The 23,826-nt window shown below is 44.0% G+C and overlaps 1 protein-coding gene across 1 annotated transcript; it reads right to left on the minus strand.

Moving 5' to 3' along the window:
• Window positions 1-1,483: 1,483 nt before the first annotated feature.
• YWHAB (tyrosine 3-monooxygenase/tryptophan 5-monooxygenase activation protein beta) lies at window positions 1,484-23,582 on the minus strand. The gene is made up of 6 exons (XM_086331661.1): window positions 23,401-23,582; window positions 8,317-8,619; window positions 5,999-6,122; window positions 4,723-4,886; window positions 3,713-3,808; window positions 1,484-3,423 (listed from the first exon to the last, which is right to left on the minus strand). The coding sequence occupies exons 2-6, from the start codon at window positions 8,614-8,616 to the stop codon at window positions 3,367-3,369; spliced, it is 741 nt and encodes a 246-aa protein (XP_086187787.1). The 5' UTR covers window positions 8,617-8,619; window positions 23,401-23,582; the 3' UTR covers window positions 1,484-3,366.
• Between the last annotated feature and the right edge of the window lie 244 nt (window positions 23,583-23,826).

Here is a 23,826-nt window from a genome sequence, read left to right on the forward strand (position 1 = left end):
ACTGGACGGCCAGGGAAACCCTCCCCCACCCCCGACCCCGGCTTGGTGATTTGGGACTGAAGGCTCCATGTGAGAATTCCGGAACACTCTTAAGGTCCTTCTTTACCAGAGTTGTTCTGCCAAGAGCCTTTCGTGGGACATTCCCTGATCATCTCTCAGCGAAACCAACCCACCTGTGCTCCACCCCGAAGGTTCACGAAGTCCAGCCTCTGTGGAAACTGTAAGGACCTGACAGAACAAGGTCATGGTGGTGGTCCCAAACTAAGCACCAAGACCCTTCTGTCAGCCTTCGTTTGCAGTCCCAATCTGTGGTGTGGAATCCTTTTTGAAAATATTGGTCCAACCTACCTTGAAATGATACTTCCCCTGAGCCTCTCCTGTTTCCTGCTTCAGTAAAACAGGTGGGTTCCCACTGACCTTTGGTTGGGTGTGACAAGTGAAACAGCTTGAGAACCAGGGGCAGGAGTGCGTCTTGGCTGCCCCACCTACACTACCAAGCATCAACCAGTTCTAACTTGGGCTTAAATTATCTTCCTGTCTTGACCCCCTCCTCCATCCTTGTGGGAATGTGGATGTTTTCATCTTTTTGGCTGCATGCCCGTGGCTTGCAGGATGTTAGTTTCCTGATCAGGAAGCAAACCTAGGTGCAGTGAGTGAAAACGCCCAGTCCTAACCATTGGACTGCCAGGAATTCCCAATGTGGATGTCCTGAGACTGGGGCAAACCCCATGAGGAAACTCAATGCTGCAGGCTATCTTACATAATGTTAGGGCAGATAACAGAGCCTGTACAAACTTGGAGGTGACTAGGACTTCTGCTACCATCTTGTTTGGTTACATCTCAGGGTTTTAAAACAAGTAAGTGGTGGTGGTGTATGAGTAGGATGCAAAGTAATAATCCGTATCACCAAATCATTGAAGCCACAGATGAGGATCTAACACCTTGATGGTTTGTTGTGGAAGGTGGACAGGCTCTGTGTTCATTCAAGGCAATTTGTTCCCAACACTTCTGGCTCGAAAGGATGAAATGAAGCTGTTGCCTCCTTTTAAAGAGTGAAAAGTGAGAGTCGCTCACTCGTGTCCAACTCTTTGCAACCCCAGGGACTATACAGTCCGTGGAATTCTCCAGGCCACAATACTGGAGTGGGTAGCCTTTCCCTTCTCCAGGGGATCTTCCCAACCCAGGGATCGAACCCAGGTCTCCCGCATTGCAGGTGGATTCTTTACCAGCTGAGCCACCAGGGAACCCCAAGAACACTGGAGTGGGTAGCCTATCCCTTCTCTGGCAGATCTTCCTGACCCAGGAATTGAACCGGGGTCTCCAGCATTGCAGGCACTCTTTACCAACTGGGCTGTCTGGCTCGAAAGGATGAAATGAAGCTGCTGCCTCCTTTTGAAGAGTAGAGCCCCAAATAAGTGTGCTCAGAAGTTAGCTAGTTCTGGTGGTGATACAGGAGACGCCACATAACAGTGCATCAGCCAACTAACTGATAAAATTTTTTATTTCACTTTTGAGTTTTTACACTTTTCCTGATTATTCCGTGTAAGGTGGAAACTAGAACTGTTTAAAAGACATACACAAATCTAGTACATCAATAACCGGGGTTTTTTCTTTTTTGCTATACTATTTTCACAACCACGGGTGTGCTTGCTAGGCAATATAACCATCACAGAAGCAAACGTGAGGCAGAATACTGGTGAGGAAAAACAAAGCGAGAGAGCTACCAGATATACAGACAGGCTCGTTCCACATTCACTACTGCATGTCCAAGCGGCAAGTATTAACTGCACGTTTCTGTTCAGCTAGAAAGGAGAGAGGTTTTTTTTTTTTCTTTTTTCCTTTTGGTTTTTTGAAATCAGTGCATGAATATTTCTTATTTCAGCAGATGGACAAACAGATGGGACACTACAGCTACGTGGAATGTTCGGGGAGGAAGGTGGAGACTGAGACTGGCAGGCCGGGCTATTCCTGACTCTCCCATCGCAGTGTTCATGCAACTTCCCTGACATTTGTCTGTGAACCTGACGGGATGGGTACCCTTGGGAGAGCTGGTGACAGGTGCTAACAAGCATTATCAGGGTTGGCTGCAATATAAAGAGAAACCATGGATATTTAAAAATACTTTTTGGAGTCAGATCTTGGTGTGACTGAAGAGCAACCACCGTGCTGAGAACTGGAGGAAGACAGAGCTGAAATGTGGGAAGCTCTTTTCAACTCGCTGAAGCAACGCTGGCTCACCAAAGTGCTCGCCAACATCCCTCACCCTCTTGTGGACCCCCTGTCCCTGCCCATCTAGTACTAAACCATGAACAAAAGGCATAGAGAGAGAGAATGCACAAAGAAAAAAATGTAAGGAAGCAGAAGGACAGAAATTTAGAGAAGACTAAAGTCAACAGTCAAAAAGGACTGTGGGAAAGAATGTTTAGATTTCAAAATTTTAAAGCCCCGAGCTAGGAAGAACCCAAACACTGAGTACTTACTCCTCAAGTGAAAGACAATCTCTGCAGAGCATTATTCTTAAAGGTATTACCCAGGAAACAGATAAGGCCATTCATAAGATACACGGCTTTTTTTTTTTCCATCTTGAGCTCATGGTTACAGGGAAAACAGATTCCACTTCCTAAGCACAAGTTGCCAATCACTAAACATGCTGCTATAGGGGAAGGGGCTGGAGTCACAGGTGGTCTATGAGCAGTGGACCTTTGCATGCTGTCATAACCCAGTTATCTCGACCAAGAATGTTCTTTTCTGGCTTCGAGTTTCCTTGGAGGAAGACACTGTGGCCGTCTGTGGTCACGAGCTTTTCAGTGGCAACAAGCCCCAACATACCAAGTGTCTAAAAGCCCTGATCAGAATGGGCAGAATCACTAGAAATTACTGTAAAACTCGAATGCCAAATGAGAGGTGACCCACTCCAAGTCCCAGTGTCACAATAGAATCTATAACTTTCTGTACAACTTTACAATGGAACTGTATTTCAGGGACAACTGTTTTGAATCAAATTTAACTTTCCAAAAAGTTACACATAATTCAGGTCTATTTTTTTTTCTACCAGTAAGAGTTCTGCTAAATTACAAAACTCCATAATCACAGTGTTCAGTTTTTGTTGTTTTTTTTTTTTTAAATGAAACACACAGTAATCCTGTCAATGTTAATCAAAATCAAAACTTCAGAATGCCGTGGCATTTATGTGACCAATCTGAATTTTAGATACAAATACCAGCTGTTCATCCCATGGACCATTTTTGCTAGGCTGAGGCTGTGAAAAATTGAAAGTCGACGTACGTTTCTTTTTTTTTATCGCACAAAGGGATATATGTGGAGGGTACAGAGTGCCACTCAAGAGATCACAAAGCACGGTAGACATTAGTTCTCTCCCTCCCCAGCATCTCCTTCATCTCCCTGGTTTTCCGACGTCCACAGCTGCAAGAGAAAAACAGAGCTATAAACAAAGAAGGGCTCTTAGAACTTTCCGCGGGGAGGTGGCCCACTCTGTATCACCTCATCTCAACTGCTTATAATTCTTCTCATATGACTGCAGACAGTGATGGCAAAGGTCAAAATTTCAGCAGGTGCTTATAATCAATTAAAAAAATTAATTACACGTACAGGGCACAAATCCTGTCCCGAGTCTCAGGCTAGGAGGCAGAGGAACAGGAACAAGCCATAAGCCCCACCCACTGGAAGCAGTCACGGAATGGGCAGTACTTACAGTGAGATTGTCCCTAAGCAGCTGCATAATCAGGGTGCTGTCTTTGTAAGACTCTTCATTCAGTGTGTCCAATTCAGCAATCGCCTCATCAAACGCCTGAAACAAAGAGCCTTTAGCTAAGATGTCACAGGTTCCTTGAACTAGTTTAGCCCCGTTTTCTTCCTGCTACCATTTTTCTTCCTGTACAGTATTCTCGGGGAACCTAGGTTATTGCTACCTTGCTTGCTAGTCCTGTCAGTAAACATGTGATACTGGCTTCTAAAGCATCAACCAACCATGACAAAAATTCCTAGCTAAGAACTTTACTCTACCTATCAAGTCAACAAGTATTACTCATCCTAAAGGAATTCACATGATACTTGAATTACCAAAGACATTTCTAGTAATCCCTCCCCCTTTTTCATTAAGCAGAAAAACAAAAGGTTTAGATACAGGAGATAAATGGAGACTAGAAGTTCACATCACTAAATCCGAACTTCAATTAAGTGATGGAACTCTGGGCATTCATTTCACACAGTTTTTACCAATTAAAAAAATGTTCAAGGACTGTGCATATTCAAAGATGACAAAAACACGTAGAAAAGGCAGTTTTCTACCCAAAGAAGACAAGACGTAATTCAGGACACAAAGAAACAAGATCTGACTTCCTTCTCTACACCTCCTGCCATAACCTCCAGCCTCAGTAAAAAGACGACACTGAGGAGCCGAGGTCTACAGCCCAGAGCGTGATGAGAGCAACAAGCTGCCTCCTCCCTGGACTGTCTACAACCTCACCCCAAAAGAGAAACTGAACTCAAACGCCAATCAGCATAGGCACTGAGAAGTCGTCAAGAAGTAACAGGTCTGTACTGACTCCATAAAACATGGAGTCAATACAGATGGGTTTCTCCTACCCCCAGAAAAATCTTCACAAATAAGTCCAAAACAATGAGTTACATTTGGGTAATTTTAAAACAAGGTTCTAGACATGAGCATTTTTACTATCAGAAACCCCAGAAGGTCTTTCTCACCGTTTTTGCCAGGCTGCAAGCCTTTTCAGGAGAGTTTAGAATCTCATAATAAAAGACGGAGAAATTAAGTGCCAGCCCCAGTCGAATGGGGTGTGTAGGCTGCATTTCTTTCTTACTAATTTCAAATGCTTCTTGGTAAGCCTGCTGGGAGTTCGACACAGTGGCTATAAGAAAGAAAAAACATGAAAGGGTGGGTCTTACGTAAGGTTGCATTGTACGCTGGATCCACTACCAAATTATTTTGCCAAACTCGGCTGGAGCAAATGTGCTATCAAATGTCTCTACTATCCGATTAATAATCATCTGTTAAACATGTACTCTAATCTGAGTACTGTATGAAATGCTTTGAGGGAAAACAAAGACAATGATGACAAAGTCTACAAAAGCAGTTAGGAAATACAGGAATAACCCTGAACAACATGGAACATGGAAAGCAATGTGCTCTAATGGAAAGATTGTGGACTTCAGAGTCAAGACGCAAAACTGGAATGAATTCCCAACTCTTAATTGTGTGGTTTGGACTGAATGAAAACCTCTGTGAGTCCTGGTGTCCTTAACAGAAAAAAAGGACAGAAGACTCCCACCTACACTCCTAGAGTTGTGTAAGAAATAAATGACACACATAGGAGGCACTTAATAAAGCAGAGCCACAACCACCATTACACTAACACATGTATATGACAAAAGAAATGCATCTCTCTTCACCATGGCAGTTTTACTCTATCAAACATTTTAAAGTTTCACACCTAAGACAACTACCAAACAATCCTTAAAATAAAGATCTTTTTCAGTGCACTACTGCACCAGACTTTTAATACCCCCATACTTGTCCCTTAGATGTATCTGTCAACCCCATGACCCTGTTCAGGAGCTTTCCAGGTGTAGTAAAGAACTACACTTCCCACTAGTAGTAAGAACCTCCCTGCTAATTAACGCAGGAGACACAAGAGACCCAGGTTCGATCCCTGGGTCAGGAAGATCCCCTGGAGGAGGAAATGGCAACCCACTCCAGTATTCTTGCCTGAAAAATCCCATGGACAGAGGAGCCTGGCGGGCTACAGTCCACGGCGTCACAAAGAGTCAGACATGACAGAGCAGCTGAGCACACACATAGCACGCAGGACCCTGTCTGTCACTGGTCAGCACAACGCTGTGGTCTTTAACTCTGACTACAGACCAAGCAAAACTCAAAATTATTATGAAGACGGTCTCTGCTACTGGTCAAATTCCTCAAAAAAAAGAGAAGACAGAAAGAAAAGAAAAAAAAGTTACTTACTTTGTTTATTGTCTCCAGAAGCCACCTCAGAAAGATATCTAAAATAATCGCCTTTCATTTTCAAGTAGAACACCTTACTTTCTGGTTGTGTAGCATTGGGAATAAGGTATTTATCCAACAGCTCCTAAAAAATGATCCACATTCTGTTAAAAATCTGGAAATATTACTTACAAGATGTTAAAACTATGTTTGAGATTTGAGATACTACCACTTCTAAATAATTGGGGGGGTGGTAATTGCAAAATACATGATTTTCATCCAAAGTTTTTAAATAGTTTTTAGCCCAGGTCATAACAGATGCCAGTATCCGTTAAAATCCACTTTGACGGTCCAGTAAAGGGTTAAAGTACAGCCATACAATGGCATGCTACACAGGCTTTAAAAATGATGATGCAGAACCACACTGATTATGTGGAAAGGCTCTCCAAAAGAAGTCTGAGTGGGGAAAAACAAAAACGGATAATAAATACCAAGTGAATCCTATTTTAATATTAAAACAGATATATGCACATGCATATAAATACCTAAGGGAAAAATCTAGAAGGATATTTATCAAGATGTTAACAATGGTTCTCTAGGTAATAGTATTTTAGAAGTGATTTTTAAATTTTCTTATACTCTTCTGCCTTGTGCTTTAAAAAAAAATTGTATTAATTCTGTAATTAAAGAAAAAAAAATCTTTCCACTTCAGAAGAAAAAGGGTGATAGTAGGGAGAAATTCCAAGAACTAACGTTAGAATCGCTCAGACCCGGGTAAAAATCCCTCCTCTGCTGCTCACCATCTGTATGACCCTGGACAAAGGACCTGACTGCCCTGATCCTGTCTCCTCAGCTACACAAGGGGAAGCCCAACAGCCATCTCCTAGTGCAGTTACGAGGATAAATGAGCCAATGTTCACAGAGTGCTTAAGACACCGCCTGGCACTAGTAAGCACTCCAACAGTAGCTAAGACTATTATTAATAATAAATTCCTTTAAACATTTATGCTTACAACAAAAGCAGTTGTGAAGGAGTCCACGCTTCGTATACAGAGCAATATTTTCGAAGAGTTGTTTTAGAATGTGGCATCCTGAAAAACTGGTTAAGAGGCAGTAAGTACCATGCTTTTCTTCACATTCTTTCAGATGCTCGTAAAAGCTGGTCTACCGTTCAGGAATTAGGGAACTTTCTTGCCTTGGGAGTGCATGCCATACTTCATCTGAGTACCAGATGTACCTAACATTTGGGAATTAGCGCACCATTAACAAACCCCCAAATGACCAACAGGCAACAAATTTAGCCACTCTTACACCACGAGTCTAACAAAAAAAAAATTAAACAGAAGCTTGATGCAAAAGCTTAGCAGTAAGGGGGACCGAATCAATCAAAGTGAGAGGATGCGGGGGGTGGGGGGTAGTCGTTTTAATAATCTGTGCAGACAAATAGGGTGCGACTCCTTATGGATTACGCATGAGGAGTCCTGCCTGATGGCTAACAAGCTCTGTACTGGTTTTCAAAAGAAAGGTGTCAAGGGCAGTAACTCAGAAAGGCAGCCAGCAGGGGAGCAGGTAGATCCACAAGTGTGAATCCCTTTTCCCTTCAAAGCAGCCCTCACCACTCATCTTTACCTGATTTCACCTGGAAGAAAAAGAAAGTTCCCAGTGGGCTCAGGACGTGAGGGAAAGACAGCATGATCATGATCTGCTCTACGGTATGAGGCCCTCCCACCCACCCCCAGGTGATGGCTCGAGGGAAAGCAGCGAGGAATCCGTGGTCCAACTCAGGTTCATACGAATCACGGCAAGGGAAAATCCCCACACCACTTGTGATTTGCCTTTGGAACGAAGGCCCAAACTGATGGACAGGGCTAACGTACAAAACTACCATTGTGCAGGGACCAGGGAGCAGCTGAGAGAGAGGTCAGCTTTTGGCTCCCCTCTCCCCTCCTGGAGAGGACACCGCCGTCAGACTGACACAGAGAACAGCCTCTCTGCCCTCAATTTTGATAGGTGGTTGCACCTATCGAAAATGCTGCCTCTCTGCCCTCAATTTCTAAAGAAAAGATGGAGGGATGTTGAGCAAACGTTCCCGTTTTCCAGAGTTCTTTGGAAGAGAGAGGAAAATATCCCACAAGTGACAAGCAACCTCTGATCAGGTTAGGAGCTGAGGGGAAAAAAAAAAAATCACATCGTGTGCTTAAAACTTAGTTGCAAATGGTTTGCAGCTTCCCAGTATATTCAGACACCTTTCTCTCAAGAGCTATTTGAGAGCTAGCATTTGTTCATGAAATGAATACTATTAGGAGGTGTTCTTTAGAATAGGAACACTGGCCTCTTACCAGCACGTCATTGCAGATGTCCTGCAGCTCGGCCTCGATCTTCTCGCGGTACTCTTTGCCCATCTGCTGCTTCTTCTCGTTCCTCTCAGTTTTCTGTTCGATGCTGGAGATGACACGCCAGGACGAACGGCGGGCGCCGACCACATTCTTGTAGGCAACGGACAGCAGGTTTCTCTCCTCGTTGGAGAGCTCGTGCCCCTGCTCTGTGACCGCCTTCATGGCCGCAGCCATGTCATCGTAGCGCTCGGCCTGCTCGGCAAGCTTGGCTTTCTGTACCAGCTCACTTTTATCCATGGTCATTCCCTAAAACGAGAGGGAGAGAGAAAGTGAACATCAGGCTTCAAGGCCCAGGAGGCGCATATGTGCCAATCTCCTTCCAACCCATCTGGGAGGAAACACAGCTAAATGGGAAATGTCTATTTCCAAATGTCTCCAGTAATACTGAGCAGGAGCACCCACTGGGTTAGGAACTTTGCTGCTGCTGCTGCTAAGTCACGTCAGTCATGTCTCTGTGTGACACCATAGACGGCAGCCCACCAGGCTTCCCCGTCCATGGGATTCTCCAGGCAAGAACACTGGAGTGGGTTGCCATTTCCTTCTCCAATGCATGTAAGTGAAAAGTGAAAGTGAAGTTGCTCAGTCGTGTCCGACTCTTAGCGACCCCATGGACTGCAGCCTACCAGGCTCCTCCGTCCATGGGATTTTCCAGGCAAGAGTACTGGAGTGGGGTGCAATTGCCTTCTCCGGGAACTTTGCTAAAAAGGTGTTTTTACTTTTTAGCCATTTAACCTTCGCAGCAGTCCTACATACAGGGAGATGTGTTTCCAATACTCCCTTCCCCCTCCACGAGGTGAAGAAGTATAGGTTCAGAGGCGCCAACTGCTGTGTCCAGGGCAGCACAGCCAGGAGAGAGCAGAGAGCCAGAATTCAAACGCACATCTATCTCTTGAGCTGTTTTCCTCCACTTTCCTAATCTGCCTCCTCAATGCCAGAGATGGCTCAACTCTTTAGAAGCTTATGTTAAACATACAGCCTTTTCTTCTTTCAAGAAATATCTGGAATATCTGGTTTTCACCAAATCTGTTTTTCCCCATACTACAGGGAAAAACACCATGTGATGATTGTTTCATCAACCTTAAAGCAAAAGATAGGACTCTGACTGTTATATTTGGCAGTGCCCATCAAGTGGTAGGTACCTTAAACATACCAGCCATTTTTAGCCCATCTTCTGCCAAGTGCTAACTTTGGTCCAAGGACACACTGTCCACGAGAGCAGATTTGGCTCAACCTTGCACCAGCTCAGCTACTTACAAGAAACACAACCTTGGTCAAATCACTCAGCTTCTGAGAACTTCCGTTTGCTAACTGGAGAGGAAGAACACTGCCAACTCTCTGGGGGCCGCTGTGAGGTGCAAGTGGCCTCACCTGTGTGAAGGCACCGTGGAACGCCCAGGGCAGCGGTCCCCAACCTTTCTGGCACCGGGAACTGATTTCGTGGAAGACAATTTTTCCACCAACCGGGGGTGGGGCTGGGATGGTTTCAAGATGATTCAAGCACATTACGGTTATCGTGCACTCTATTTCTAACCTGACGCCACTGCTGATCTGACAGGAGGTCCCAGTCCACAGCCTGGAGGTCAGGGACCCCTGGTCAAAAGCATTATATACAAATACCAGGCACTGACTCTGTACACCGTATAGACTGTGAGAGACCTGGATGTATTCACCAAGACGCGCAGCAACGAGCTGTGAACCGTAATTGAGTTTGTTTAAAACTTTTCCTGAAACAGACAAAAATCTTGGTGATTTCAGCTTTTCATTTTCTCAAACCCTCTATACAGCAACCAGTGAATACTTCTTAAAATGATTCACCTCACCTCAGTCAATTCCCAACTATACTTATCACCATTACGGGAATTCCCTGGGGGCCCAGTGGTTAAGACTCTGCTCTCTCACTGCCAAGGGCGTAGATTTGATCCCTGCTTGGGGAACTAAGATCCCGCAAGCCTCAAGGCAAGGCCAAAAAAAACACACAAAAAAAACAAGGCAAAAATAGCCACCATTAATATAATGCAATAATTTTTGGATAACATGTAGCTAAAAACAATATTTATTAACCAATAAGAGATAGTTTTATGTACTGCTGGTTTAAATTTCAATTGTATTCACCTATGCCACAGAGTTAAAATACACTAATATCTTGAGGTGGAAAAAAAATAAAATACTACTTATAGTATTTTATAACAGTAGTGGGAATACCAGTATTTTTTAAACAAATGCTCTCATTACTTTATCCATCACATCACAAGACTCTGGTTTTGCCTTCACAGCCATTTCTGTATTTTCAAGAGAGAAATTCTACAGGCAAGATTCTACCACATGAAAATGTCTTATTAAATGAAGGAAAATTTTAAGATACACCCTAAATCTAGACAATTTAGAAAGAGTTGGTGCTCCAGTTCAGAATTGTGAGTTTCTTCCCACCTCTTTTTATCGAAATCATATTACGAGTTGTGTCCTATGTAAGGCTTGCTGACTCGAATCTTACACTCTAAGGCAAGTCTCACCTTGACCTGTCTGACATCTTCACCCACATCACTAGAATGAACCTACAGCAGAGATAATAATCCATCTGCTCACCTACATCTCCCAGCAACCCCTCTGCACTTAGGAGGGGTCATATGGTTCATTCTGTTCAATAAGGATAAATGATGCTACTTCCAGGTGCTGAAACTGCAAAAAGCCCCGCGAGGCTCTCTTCTCTTACAGCAGCCACGTCACCTAGATGGTGCTGTCACAAAACAGCAGTTTCTACAGCCTGAGTCCCCGAGTGACTGAGTAGTGCAGAGACTCCTGCAGGCCCGCAGTGGACACGCAGGGCGAAAAGGAAATAAACCTTTGTTGGCTGAGGCCATTTAGACACTGGGGCTGTTTGTTACGGCAACACAACTTAGTCTACTCTGATACACGTGCATCACAGGTACACTAGTCATCCTCTTAAAATTACATACTTTCTCCATATAGCTTTCTTGATTATGATATCTTTCTGACCAGGATACTATCTTCACCATTAGACAACCCTACTTGATGTTCCCTAAAGGTAAGAGGCAAAGGGAAGCCAACTTTTAATAAACTTTTTAGAAATTTTCCAGTCTGTAGACTAATTCAGTTAGAAGTTACTTAGTATATAAACAGCACCTGTGCAACTCTACCCAGGAACAATTCCAATTAATAACAGTCCTGGCCAAGGCCAATTCAAAGTGAAGCCATCCCATGGAGTTATTACAAAAGAGTAATAGAAAAATACAATTAGCACTGCTAAAGGATACTGTGAAACTCTTCGGCCTACTAGGCTCCTCAATTAAGGTCCCCTCACCCCCCACTTCTTTTCTTCCCAAACATTAAAAGTTCAACCATACCTCTCCAAAGAATCCTGACTACTCCCTGAGACCTCCCAAATGTACATGTCCTATTTCTCAAAATAAAACGTGGCCTTTCTGGTTTGGAGTCGACTATTTCAGGCTTCTTTGGGATCCCTGCAAGAGCTCTTAGAGATAGAGAACCATTATGATATGGTAAAATTGAATGCATGCCTTAAAAAATGTACCCATCTATTTAAACATTTCTTACCTACAACCCCCACCCCCAACTTACAACAAACAAAATCCATAGCTAAATGTCTGATGCCTACTGCTTACGTAACTTGTGCTTATATAACAAGGATTGTGAAGCAGCTAGACCAATTTCAACAGGAAATGGGTTACACAACACCCAGCAGTTTGGAGGAAGGCAGCAGACAAGGGAGAAATGAAATTGCTCCTATTTGTGCATCCTAATAAAGCTCCTATATCCATCGTCTCTCCCTAGTCCCACTGCCTTCAGTCTTCCATTTTCTTTAACCCCCTTCATACGTGCTATCAGATCCATTTTAAAGCTCTGATCAAGTCACTCTGCTCAAAATTCTTTGAAGTTCCCAACTACTGCCAGTCAAGTCAGACTGCCTCCCAAGCAGTCCTTGTAGGCTTTCCCAGCTATCTTCCTAGACTTTTGCCCAAAAAGGCCTTCTACACAGTAGGTGCTTCTGTCAAAATGGTTTTCTTCCACATGCTTTTTGGTCTTCACTCATCCAGCACTCCCTCTACCTGGAATAGCCTTTCCCATTTATTCTGCATTTAAAATTCATCAGAGCATGGCTCAAATGACACCCCCTCCATGAAACCTTTCTTAAGCTGCTTAACCTAAGCTGTCTAATAAGACTGCCCAGGCCACATGTTAAAATTGTACTGTTTTGAATATATGGAGTTAATTTTTTTTAATTACTGAAGTTAATTTCATCTCCCCTCCTCACATTTTACAGGTAGCTACCAGATAATTTTAAGCTACATGGGACTCACATTCTATGTCTATTGGACAGCACTGCTCTAAGCTGAAAACAGTCTCACAAAGCGTTTCATCCACACTTCTCTTTAATGTCTTATCACGTTTTTTCGGTACTAAAATTATTTGTCTACATCCCTTAAGTCCCCTCCCACACTACAAACCCCTTTAGGGCACATCCCCAGCAGCACCTTGCAGAGAATCAGCGTGAACAAATTTTCACTGAATGAATGAACAGATCCTAAAATGGCAAATCTGGTAGAGTTCTGTCTCTTCTCAAGTACTTCAAAGCACCTATTCTTCCCAAGCACATTAGATCCGTATTACATCCATACCTCACTCCATGTGCTTCTGACTCCAAAATCCCCCTCAGTCATGCCCTGACTCTTAAGAACTCTCAACGACATCTCAAGAACTTCTGGTGACTCTCTTCTGGCTACTCCATCCAGCTGAAATTCCTACCTGGCTTGCAAAGTCTTTCATAACTTGGATCCTCTGTACCTGTTTTTCATCCACTGTTCTCCAACATGTACCTTTCTCGCAGGCTGGACATCACCAAATACCCTTAAATGTCAGGCTTAAACATGTCTGAAATTACTTCCTGCCGAGGCAAACTCTATCCATCCATGTAGGGCTACAAAGCCTTCCCTGACTACCCTAGTCCCCACTGATCTACCCGGACTATGAATTCAAATACACCGTAGCCTCTTACATAGTCCACGCTCCTCTGGCCTCCATTCTACATGTTCTACGGTCCAGGTGATGAGTGGTGGACCATGTACAGTGTGTCGCATGTATGTCTTCCGAAGGAAGGCTTCACATTTCTTTCTCATCTAATGCCTAAAACTCTGCCAAGTACAAAACTAATACTCAAGTATCAGTGAATTTTTTCAGCAAGTCATTACTGGGAGGCTACTTGTATGTGGTGTGAAGAGAGTCCTGTGTGAGAACAGGGGCTGCCACACAGCCTTGTCAGTTCAGTTCAGTCTCTCGGTCGTGTTTGACTCTGAGACCCCATGGACTGCAGCACGCCAGGCTTCCCTGTCCATCACCAACTCCTGGAGCTTGCTCAAACTCACGTCCATCGAATCAGTGATGCCATCCAACCATTTCCTTCTCTGTCATCCCCTTCTCCTGCCTTCAATCTTTCCCAGCATCAGCGTCTTTTCCAGTAAGTCTGTTCTTCACATCAGGCGGCCAAACTACCGGAGCTTCAGCATTAGTCTTTCCAATGAATATTCAGGACTGATTTCCTTTAGGATCGACTAGGTTTGATCTCCTTGCCGTCCAAGGGACTCTCAAGAATCTTCTCCAACACCAAAGTTCAAAAGCATCAATTCTTCAGTGCTCAGCTTTCTTTATGGTCCAATTCTCACATCCATACATGACTACTGGAAAAAACATAACTTTGCCTAGATGGACCTTTGTCGGCAAAGTAATGTGTCTGCTTTTTAATATGCTATCTAAGTTGGTCATGGCTTTTCTTCCAAGGAGCAAGCATCTTTTAACTTCACGGCTGCAGTCACCATCTGCAGTGATTTTGGAGCCCCCAACAATAAAGTCTGACACTGTTTCCATTGTTTCCCCATCTATTTGCCATGAAGTGATGGGACCGGATGCCATGGTCTTAGAATTTTAGTTTTAAGCCAGCTTTTTCACTCTCCTTTCTCACTTTCATCAAGAGACTCTTCAGTTTCTCTTCGCTTTCTGCCTTAAGGGTGGTGTCATCCACATATCTGAGGTTACTGATATTTCTCCCAGCAATCTTGATTCCAGCTTGTGTTTCATCCAGCCCAGCATTTCACATGATATACTCTGCAAATAAGTTAAATAAGCAGGGTGACAATATATAGCCTGGATGGACTCCTTTCTCAACTTGGAACCAGTCCATTGACCCATGTCCAGTTCTAACTGTTGCTTCTTGACCGGCATGCAGATTTCTCAGGACACAGGTCAGGTGGTCTAGTATTCCCATTTCTTGAAGAATTTTACAGTTTGCTATGATCCACACAGTCAAAGGCTTTGGCATAGTCAATAAAACAGAAGTAGATGTTTTTCTGGAACTCTCTTGTTTTTTCTATGATCCAATGGATGTTAGCAATTTGATCTCTGGTTCCCCTGCCTTTTCTAAATCCAGCGTGAATATCTGGACGTTCTCAGTTCATGTACTGTTGAAGCCTGGCTTGGAGAAATTTGAGCAAAACTCTGCTGGCGTGTGAGGTGAGTGCAACTGTGTGGTAGTTTGAACATTCTTTAGCATTGCCTTTCTTTGGGATTGGAATGAAAACTGACCTTTTCCAGTCCTGTGACCACTGCTGAGTTTTCCAAATTTGATGGCATATTGACTGCAGCACTTTTCACAGCATTATTTTTTAGGATTTGAAACAGCTCAACTAGAACTCCATCACCTCCACTAACTTTGTCCGTGGTGATGCTTCCTAAGGCGCATTTGACTTCGCATTCCAGGATGTCTGGCTCTAGGTGAGTGATCACACCATCATGGTTATCTTGGTCATTAAGATCTTTTTTGTACAGTTCTTCTGTGTATTCTTGCCACCTCTTCTTAATATCTTCTGCTTCTGTTAGGTCCATATCATTTCTGTCCCTTCTCATGCCCATCTTTCAATGAAACGTACACGGCCTTGTCAGCTCAGTCAAACTCAGTCTTCCAATTTCTGAACTGTTGCCCTAACAGCAGCTTCCTCAGCGCGGAATAGCTATGCCCGTGAAACAGACAGACAAGGAATTAAATAAATGTGGAAATCTTTTAAAAAAAAGTACACAGGGCAAAACAAACTGGAAGTAGTGTGATTCCTCTAATAGTATCGATACATCGCTGTTGGCCCACAAATGTGAGCCTGGAATTAAAAAAAGAAAAATAAAGGACCCATGAGAAGGAAAAACAAGTCTAGATTAATCTTGTACAGGAAGAGTATGTTAAAATGTTCACATTCCTAGATAAGACTCCACCCTTCAATGTCCTGAAAAATGGGACACATTCGTTAACTGTAACACTCTCATTCATTAGTTTCTAATTTCCTTAGGAGGTGCCAGCAAAAGTGAAGTGAAGTTGCTCAGTCCTGTCTGACTCTTTGCGACCCCGTGGACTGTAGCCCACCAGGCTCCTCCATCCATGGAATTTTCCAGGCAGGAGTACTGGAGTGGGGTGCCATTTCTTTCTCCAGAGGATCTTCGCGACCCAAGGATCAAACCCGGGTCTCCCGCATTGCAAGCAGATGCTTTACCATCTGAGCCACCAGGGAATCCCAGGTGCCAGTAGTCATGGTTTATATATCAGGACCTACCATTCCCCTGGTGAGACTTTTGAATCAAGGACCCATCAAGGAAAACACTAGCAAGAGAGCCTTTATTTGCTCCTAAAAAGCCTTAAAAGACCACAGTCTCCTCATCAGGCCTGCCTGGCACTAAAGCAGAGTCAAGACACCAGAGTGGACAGAGGAAGCCGCTGACACATGTCAGAGCAGAGGTCTCAAGCATAGGTTTCCCCATCTCTTCTCAGCCACTGCAGGCTGCACTTTAGAGGACTGGGGAGCACTGGCTGATTAAACCAGCAACTGCTTAGTGAAGAAGGGGAAACTGTCTTAAGTAGCCAACAGGGGAATGGCTAAAAAGACACAGTTGGTGCAAGATCGCATGGCCATCAAAAGAAGGGATTTCATGTCATAGATTTGTTAAAGAGGTATAATGGCGGGGGGGGGGGGGGGGGGTGAGTTTACAACAGTCTTCCATTTTGTAAAATGTCCCCTAAAGAATATTATGAAGAATAATTCTAAAGGTGCCCATGAAACAACAGGATTTCCCTCAAATAAATGAAAACCTAAATAGACAGTAAATGCTGAAACAAAAGTATAAATGAATCAACCTAGCCCTTCTATCTGGATTCTTTGCCTAAGGGACCTTTTTATTTTTACAAAGCCTGGGTCAGAATCCTGAGAAGTCATTTTCCAGTGGCCAGAAGGAGACATCCAAGAATAAGAAAGGAAAAAAAATAAAAATGACTATTCATTGCTAATATTAAAAAAAAAAAAAAAAAAAAACTGCAAAGGACCTTATGGAATGTGGGTTTTAGAAGTATTAGCTTTCAGCTATGTTTTGTTTTCAAGGAAAAGAAAATGCCCAATTCTAAAATTCTGAGGTTGTGAGTTTAGCAATTTGCTAGAAATTTAAAATGAGGATTCCATTATCAGGTGTCAGGCTTACCGAGGGCTTCCCTGATGGCTCAGCTGGTAAAGAATCCGCCTGCAATGTGGGAGACCTGGGTTCGATCCGTGGGTTGGAAAGATCCCCTGGAGAAGAGAAAGGCTACCCACTCCAGTATTCTGGCCTGGAGAGTAGGACGTGACTGAACGACTTTCACTTCACAGGATTACCGAAGTTCCAGCATGAAACCCATGTGAATGGGATCTATTTCTAGGAAAGCCCTACACACATCTGGGCTTCTAAAGAGAAATCAGGTGATTTTAAAATTAATGTCTCCGAATCTCAGTTTCCTCACATGTTAAAAGGAAACATTAAAAGCTATCAAAAAAGATTACGTACATAAAAATGCCTAGACAGTGCTGGCCAAAGTGAAGGCTCATAAATAGGCCTATACTCTTATTCTGAAGTTACTTCACAAAAACATAATGTACATAATTTAGTATGTGTTGCAATAACTGCAAATAAAAAAAGAAAGAACTACTAGTATTTCCAAGAACTCTTTTTTGGAGTTCAGTATAGTATGGTCCTCCCCTCAGAGCTGAAGCTCCCAGGGCAGAACATGAGAAGGGAGCACACAAGCATCTCCTTGAGGAAGCAACCAGGTAGAAAGGGAGGAAGTTTAGTTTTAAAGAGGCTGGGTCCTTCCTGGTTTTATGGGTTGGAGGGGTTCTGAGAGAAAAGGGGGGCTCTAGGCAGAGACAAGAAATACAGATGTATGAATAAAATGCATTTGCTTCTAGATGCAAAAGAAATCACAGGCCAAAGCAGAGAGGAAATGAGAAAAAGTAGAATCTGGAGATCCCAGCATCACTGACTCAAAGGACACAAATCTGAGTGTGTGCTGCAGTCCATGCGGTCATGAAGAGTTGGACCCAACTTAGCAAATGAACAACAGAAGAAATTTGGAGAGGAAACTGACAGGAGCACCCTAAAAATCTATGCTAGAAGGTTCCATGGGGTAAGGAACTGACAGTGAATTCTGAATAGCATTCACTGATGTACCATCCCAGACACAGCATCCACAGCACCATCAAGTCAAAGTCACAGTTCTGGAGTCACTCTGCTGAAGGAGAAACAGATGCCAGGCGCCTGTGGGAGGGACTGAGAGCGCCAGTGGGCCCAGGTGTTTGGTGGGTGTTACCCAGAAAAAAATGAAGTACTCCTGGCTCTTAAAGAATTTTAACTACTCACTGAAAAACACCCACTCTAAAAACAGGTCTGTGTGCCATTCTACACACAAAATTCTGAGTCCTGTAACAAATTTAATTCCATTCACACGCTTACAGGCTCTTTGTTAGAAAATTAAACACAGCATGTCTAAAATACAAAGGCAATAGCTCTGATATCCAGCCAACACTGAATTGTGGAGAGAAATATCATTTTTATTTCAAAATTTGTTCTTTCTTTTATATCAGTTGTTGAATATCACTGCTAATTATGTCCAATTAGCCAGAATCAAACTTAAAACAATCAAGGTGTTATACCAAGGTCATACAATGTGAATCAATAGCAGACAGGACAATAAACTGATCTCTTGGCTTGAAGTGATCAATAAGATAAAATTTTTTTAATGTGCTAATTCTGATTCAGAATAACCAACTGGTCAACCATGTGAATAGGGTTCAAAAGCTCTGGGTCCACCAACACAATAGAACAACACAGTCCAATTTACTAGTTCCAACTCCATAGGTTACCTGACCTCTGTGAAGTCTGTTTTCTCATGCATAAAATAAGCAAATCTACCTTAGAGGGTTCTTGTAAGGGGTAAATTAGTTCACGATGCAAAACGTTTAGCAGAGTCTCCGTAAGCACTAAAATGGCGGCAACAGTATATTCCACACAGAAGTCAATAAATGGTCAGCCAGTGAAGGGACACTTACTTCCACACCTCATTTCTTTTCAATCCATATGGCTTTCTTCAAGACTTTTAAGAGGAAGGTACATGTTAACTTACCCATGCCTACTTCTAAGATCGCATTTATCAGAATCTAGAGAAATGTCTTTGTTGGCTCCCACACTGGACCGTGAGTGTAAGATGGGAATCCAGACTTCCATCTTGGCGCCCAACACGTGGCATGATGCCTGGCACGATGCATGTGAAACCATCTGACCAACTGATGCAGTTTTTCAAAGAAGTGAACAAGGCTGCTATTTCCCATGTGGAGAGAGGTGAGCAGACCACATATGGCCTATAAAACACAGAGTACATTTATATGCTGTCTTAAGAGTGCTCTCTGAAAAGAGCCATCTCAGCTCCAACCTGGAGACCACAGTACACTTTCTGACCAATCATTTCTCAGGTACCCCTTGTTCTATTTATAGGTTCAAACTGAGTTCCAAAAGCCCTTTGACTCCTCTCTTCAGAAGTCCAAACGATTAGCTATACAAAAAGCCACAGCAGCTTATTAGTAAATAATAACAAAATATCCCTCGTCTACGGTCTGCCTCAATGTGCAAAACAGGGGGTTGTATCACCTCCTTTCATCTTAAGTATCCTAAGGGGTAGGCGTCACCGTCCCAGTAACCTGTCCAGGGTCCCACAGGTGTACTTGGCACATGCTCCTTCCTCTGTGTAGCACCATCTCCTAAAGATCAATTATGATTCTGAATGATTACTGAAGGAAAAAGAGAGAAAGAACACTTTTTCAACGAATCACACAAAGTTATCAGTGAGGTTTGAGAACTGGCCTTAATTCATGTAGCTTTAAAAATCAAAATCAAACTAGCAGTTCAAACAGCATATGCCAAAAGCTCATCAGGCTTTAAGGTGAGGTTTGTGGGCAAACAGTAACAAATGGCAAGGACTCACTTCAACTTTATTGTCTCCTCCAATCTCTGCCCAGGTCAAGGCCATTCAGAAATAACTTTTATTGTTAGGTCTCTCAGGGAAAACAATAAAATAAACTAACCAGTACAGGAAAAAACTTACATAACAGAGGGCTGGCCAGATTATAAAAAAAAGTCACCTTACTAACCCACAGTCTGCTAGAAATGCCTTCATCTTGAGGCCATCAATCAATTCATCTCGATGTAACAGAAACACATAATTATGCTTATGTTAGAATACCTTTTAGCAGAGGAAGCAGAAGAATGGTTGACTTTAACATACACGTGACAAAACAAAAGTGCTTTTGTCCATTTGTCCCCCCTAAGTAGACTCTTTAGAAAATTCCCTCGGAATCTAGCTCTGTCAGTCTGTCCATCATGACACAGACAGAAGACTAGATTCTATTCGTGGGGAGACCAAGATGGTTCTAAAACTTAAAACTTGCTATTATACAACCAATTTCTTGCCTCCTAGCTAGTGAGAACTGTCACCTCTCCCTAGAAAAACACAGGAACCTAGGAACTTAAATTCCCTTTACAAGTAAATTTTAGTTCATTCTCTAAGGTACCCTCATTTAAAGGAAAACGTCTTAGTTTGATGCCACTGAAGGAGCAGGCAGCACAAAACGATGTTCTAATTTAGAATTCTTTCTCTACTTATGGATGTATATTAATAGATATTTGGTCCTGACCAAATTCTATTAGAACCACCTAGGATTGGATAAATCAGTGTGCCATAAAACGATTGATAAATTTTTCCCCTAGTATGAAGCAAATACTAGAAAAACTGGATTTTTCAGAAGCTTTCTTCCTAAAGCACACCAGCAGTATCTTTCCTGCATTCCACAATAAATATACTCCCCCTCTCCCCCCTACAATAAACTATATTTCCAAAAGTAGCTAAAATTCTTGTCCAAACACATTTACTTGAATAAGATACACGTAAAGAAAAATGAACTACTACACGGTGTTCACGTGAAGATCTATCATTGGAGTCCGACTGTCTGGCTTTGATTCCTGGCTCTGGCACTTACCCAGTGCTGAGTGTGTGCCTCCAGGAAAATTATTTCACTTCTCTGTGCCTCAGCTTCCTCAACGAAAATGGGGCTAGCAGTACTTACTTGTCATAGATTGTTATGAAGACTTAGTTAATATGTGTAGAGTGCTCAGAACAAAGCTTGGCACATATAAATAACAGCTATTATTATTACTACAGCTTGATGCTGCCTCATCAGTTGATGAGTAAACACTGGATGGACTCTATGTGCCTATGCGCTATAGCACATATGCATGTGTCTTATCTATATATGTATACTCACGAATATAGTCAAATAACATTTATTAAACATCAGGTATATTTCACACCCTTATTTTAATTACTGAGTTGGTCACAATAATACATCAAAGACTATTACCATTTGCACTGACCAATGAGAAAATTGACTCAGAAAGACTAAAGATGCTCCACAAATCCAGTTCCATAATACCTTACCAATTTTTTTTTTTTTTTTGGAAAGCAACATGTATACAAAGTAGCATTGGGTCTCATCAGAATGCAACCAAGGGGGGAAAAGCCTTAACAGTGAACTCTGTGATTAAAACACAAAAGCTTATATTTAACAGTTTACAGTTTGTAAAAAGGTCTCTTGACAAGCCTGGAGATGGAGAAACCAGGAAGCAGAGATTAAGCAGAACACTGAAGATCACACAACTAGAAAATGCTGCAAGGAAGGGTGGAATCGAATTTATCTGACTCTGAGTCCAGTGCTCTTTCTGCTTCCACACCCCCAGCCAAATGGGTAAAACACACTTTTTGCAGTGGCCCAAATCTCTGGAGACTTTGCCTCAAGAACTAGCATTATGGGAATGTGCTCAGCCTGGCTCTCTGGAGGCTGCCTCCCCGATCTATAGAGTTCTGATTCTAAAATGGCTCCAACCTAACACAAGCACTGCCTGATGGGAAATGTACAGAAGATTATAGGGTAGGAGCCATACTCCTGGGACCGACAGGCCATAAATATTTGCTACTGATGAATAAGGATATTCAACTTGGAAACCAGGTGTGTGGTCTAGGCCAAATCATCTCCTTTCTCTGAAGGATTTCATCTGTAAGACAGGTGAAGGGTTTCTTATCTCACTGAAAGGAGGTAATAGTGAAATAGTTCAGCAGTTGCTACTGGATTAGCCTTCCACCATGAAGATCACCTGTAAAATTCTAACTTGGGTCCAGCAAATGACAGGTTTCATGCTCACCATGTGTGCTAAGGACATAGATCCTAAAAAAATGAGGGCTCAGGCAACTGACACATTCCTAAATAAGAAATGGAGTGCCCTGGAAACAGTCAAGAAGGAAATGACCAAGAATCAAGAATACATATTAATACATAAATTTCTAACATGAAAAACCAAAAAGCAGAGTACCCATGTGTCTAGTTCTGTGAGCTGTGTCTGTGTGTGGTTTCATATGAACAATTGAGATAGAGTGAGAAATGCAGACAATTTTTCATATTCTTTCAAGTGCTTCATCTTTCTGTTTTGGCTCCTGTGGCCGCCTGATGTTCTATGTTCATAATAGCATCTTGCCAAATCCTGTCTCCCACACAGGGCAAGTAAAATCAGAACCTGATGCGATCTAGCCTTACTAAAGGGAAAAGCAGTGATGGCAAGGACAAGAGACAAAAATTTTCACAGAAAGATTGGCAAACTGTCTTACCAATACTGCCACCTTTGAAAACCCCATTACACACAGAGTTCTCCATTTGCAATAGACAAAGATGCACTCATTTTGTGCAGAAAAGGGTCTTAATCACTCCCACCCCTTCGCCACCACCAGGGAGACCACCAGGCAAATTTCAGCCCTAAAGCCGTGTTAACACAGTATGGGGAATTTGGGGCGAGGACACAATGACTCTGGCATTAAATGACGGTAAATGCCGTTGGGAAAATATTCCGATTCTGAGCCTCAGACATTATTTTATTTTTTTCCTGGGATCCGGCCTGACTCAGTAACCAGTTCCAACAAATGCATTTTCTTGATACAAATCTCAACCCTGTGCCTCCTAGGGAATCTCGGCTCCCAAACCAGCGAACGATGATGAAATGGCTTTACTGCAAAGTGGGAGGGGGGTTTTCCCTTTGCTCTCTCCCAAGGTTAAACCTGTTACCGATCCCGGGCGGGTAACGAACAGAGGAATTGGGCCTGAGAGCTCGCCTGCATTTGGTTACATTTTCATTTTTGAAAACCGGAAAGCGAGAAACGAGGGTGACCGAGCTGAAAGGGTAGGATCTGGCCGCTCAAGGTGCGGGGAGAGGTCGCGCGGGGATCGAAGATGGGTCGTGAGGAAGAGTCGGGAGTCCAAGGCTCCTCGTCCCTTCCCGCCTGGTATGGGGAGCCGCACCCCGCCCGCCGGGCAGGGCCGCGGGCGGCGAGGGCGGCCCGGGCCTCTCCCAGAACGACGGGCCCGGCCCCGGAAACAGGGAGGGGCCGCGGTGAGGCCGAGCCCGCGCTGCGGGCGGCCTCGCGAGGCCGAGAAGGCCGCGCGCCGCCGCCCCCGGAGCCCACCCGGGAGGTCGCCCTCGCCGCCGCCGCCGCTGCCAGTGATGGGGGAGCTGTGGGCTCGGGCCCCTGGGGGCCTCGGGCGGACCCCGAGCCGCACTCACCGTGGGAGGACTGCAGGGGGCAGAGAACCTTGCGAGGGGAGCTCCGGGCGCAGTGACCGCTTCCTCCCCAATCCCACTCCTCCGGCGACGGCGGCGGCTGCAGAGGCGGCGGCGGCGGCGGCAGCTACCCCGGCTCCGGAATCGGCGGCTGCGGCGGCTCCACTTCCGCTCCGGTCACCACTTCCGCTCCGGCTCGAGCCCCGCCCCTGCGCCGCCTCTTCATTGGGCGAGCGGGGCACGGGGTCGCCGCGGCCGCCCGAGAGGGGCGCCGCCCGAAGGAGGAGGGAGGAGAGCGGAGGGCAGGGGTGCCGCGGCCGGGGCGGGGCGGGGGTCTGACCCTGGAGCGCAGAGGAGGCGGGCGTGGGGGGGACGGATATGGGGGCGGGGAGCGGAAGAAGGAGGTGGGCGGAGTGCAGGCGGGGCTGA

The sequence above is a fragment of the Bos grunniens genome, chromosome 13 (assembly GCF_055505025.1).
Source record: "Bos grunniens cultivar Pamir isolate PY7600 chromosome 13, Bosgru_T2T1.0, whole genome shotgun sequence".
NCBI classification, from domain to species: Eukaryota; Metazoa; Chordata; class Mammalia; order Artiodactyla; family Bovidae; genus Bos; species Bos grunniens.

Bases quoted from the DNA above. Each gene is read 5' to 3' on its own strand.
- YWHAB (XM_086331661.1), bottom strand. From the start codon at position 8,616: ATGACCATGGATAAAAGTGAGCTGGTACAGAAAGCCAAGCTTGCCGAG. The intron at 6,123-8,316 runs GTAAGAGGCCAG...ATCATTTTTTAG, and splicing joins ACATCTGCAATGACGTGCTG to GAGCTGTTGGATAAATACCT. The intron at 3,809-4,722 runs GTGAGAAAGACC...TCTTTGTTTCAG, and splicing joins CTTGCAGCCTGGCAAAAACG to GCGTTTGATGAGGCGATTGC.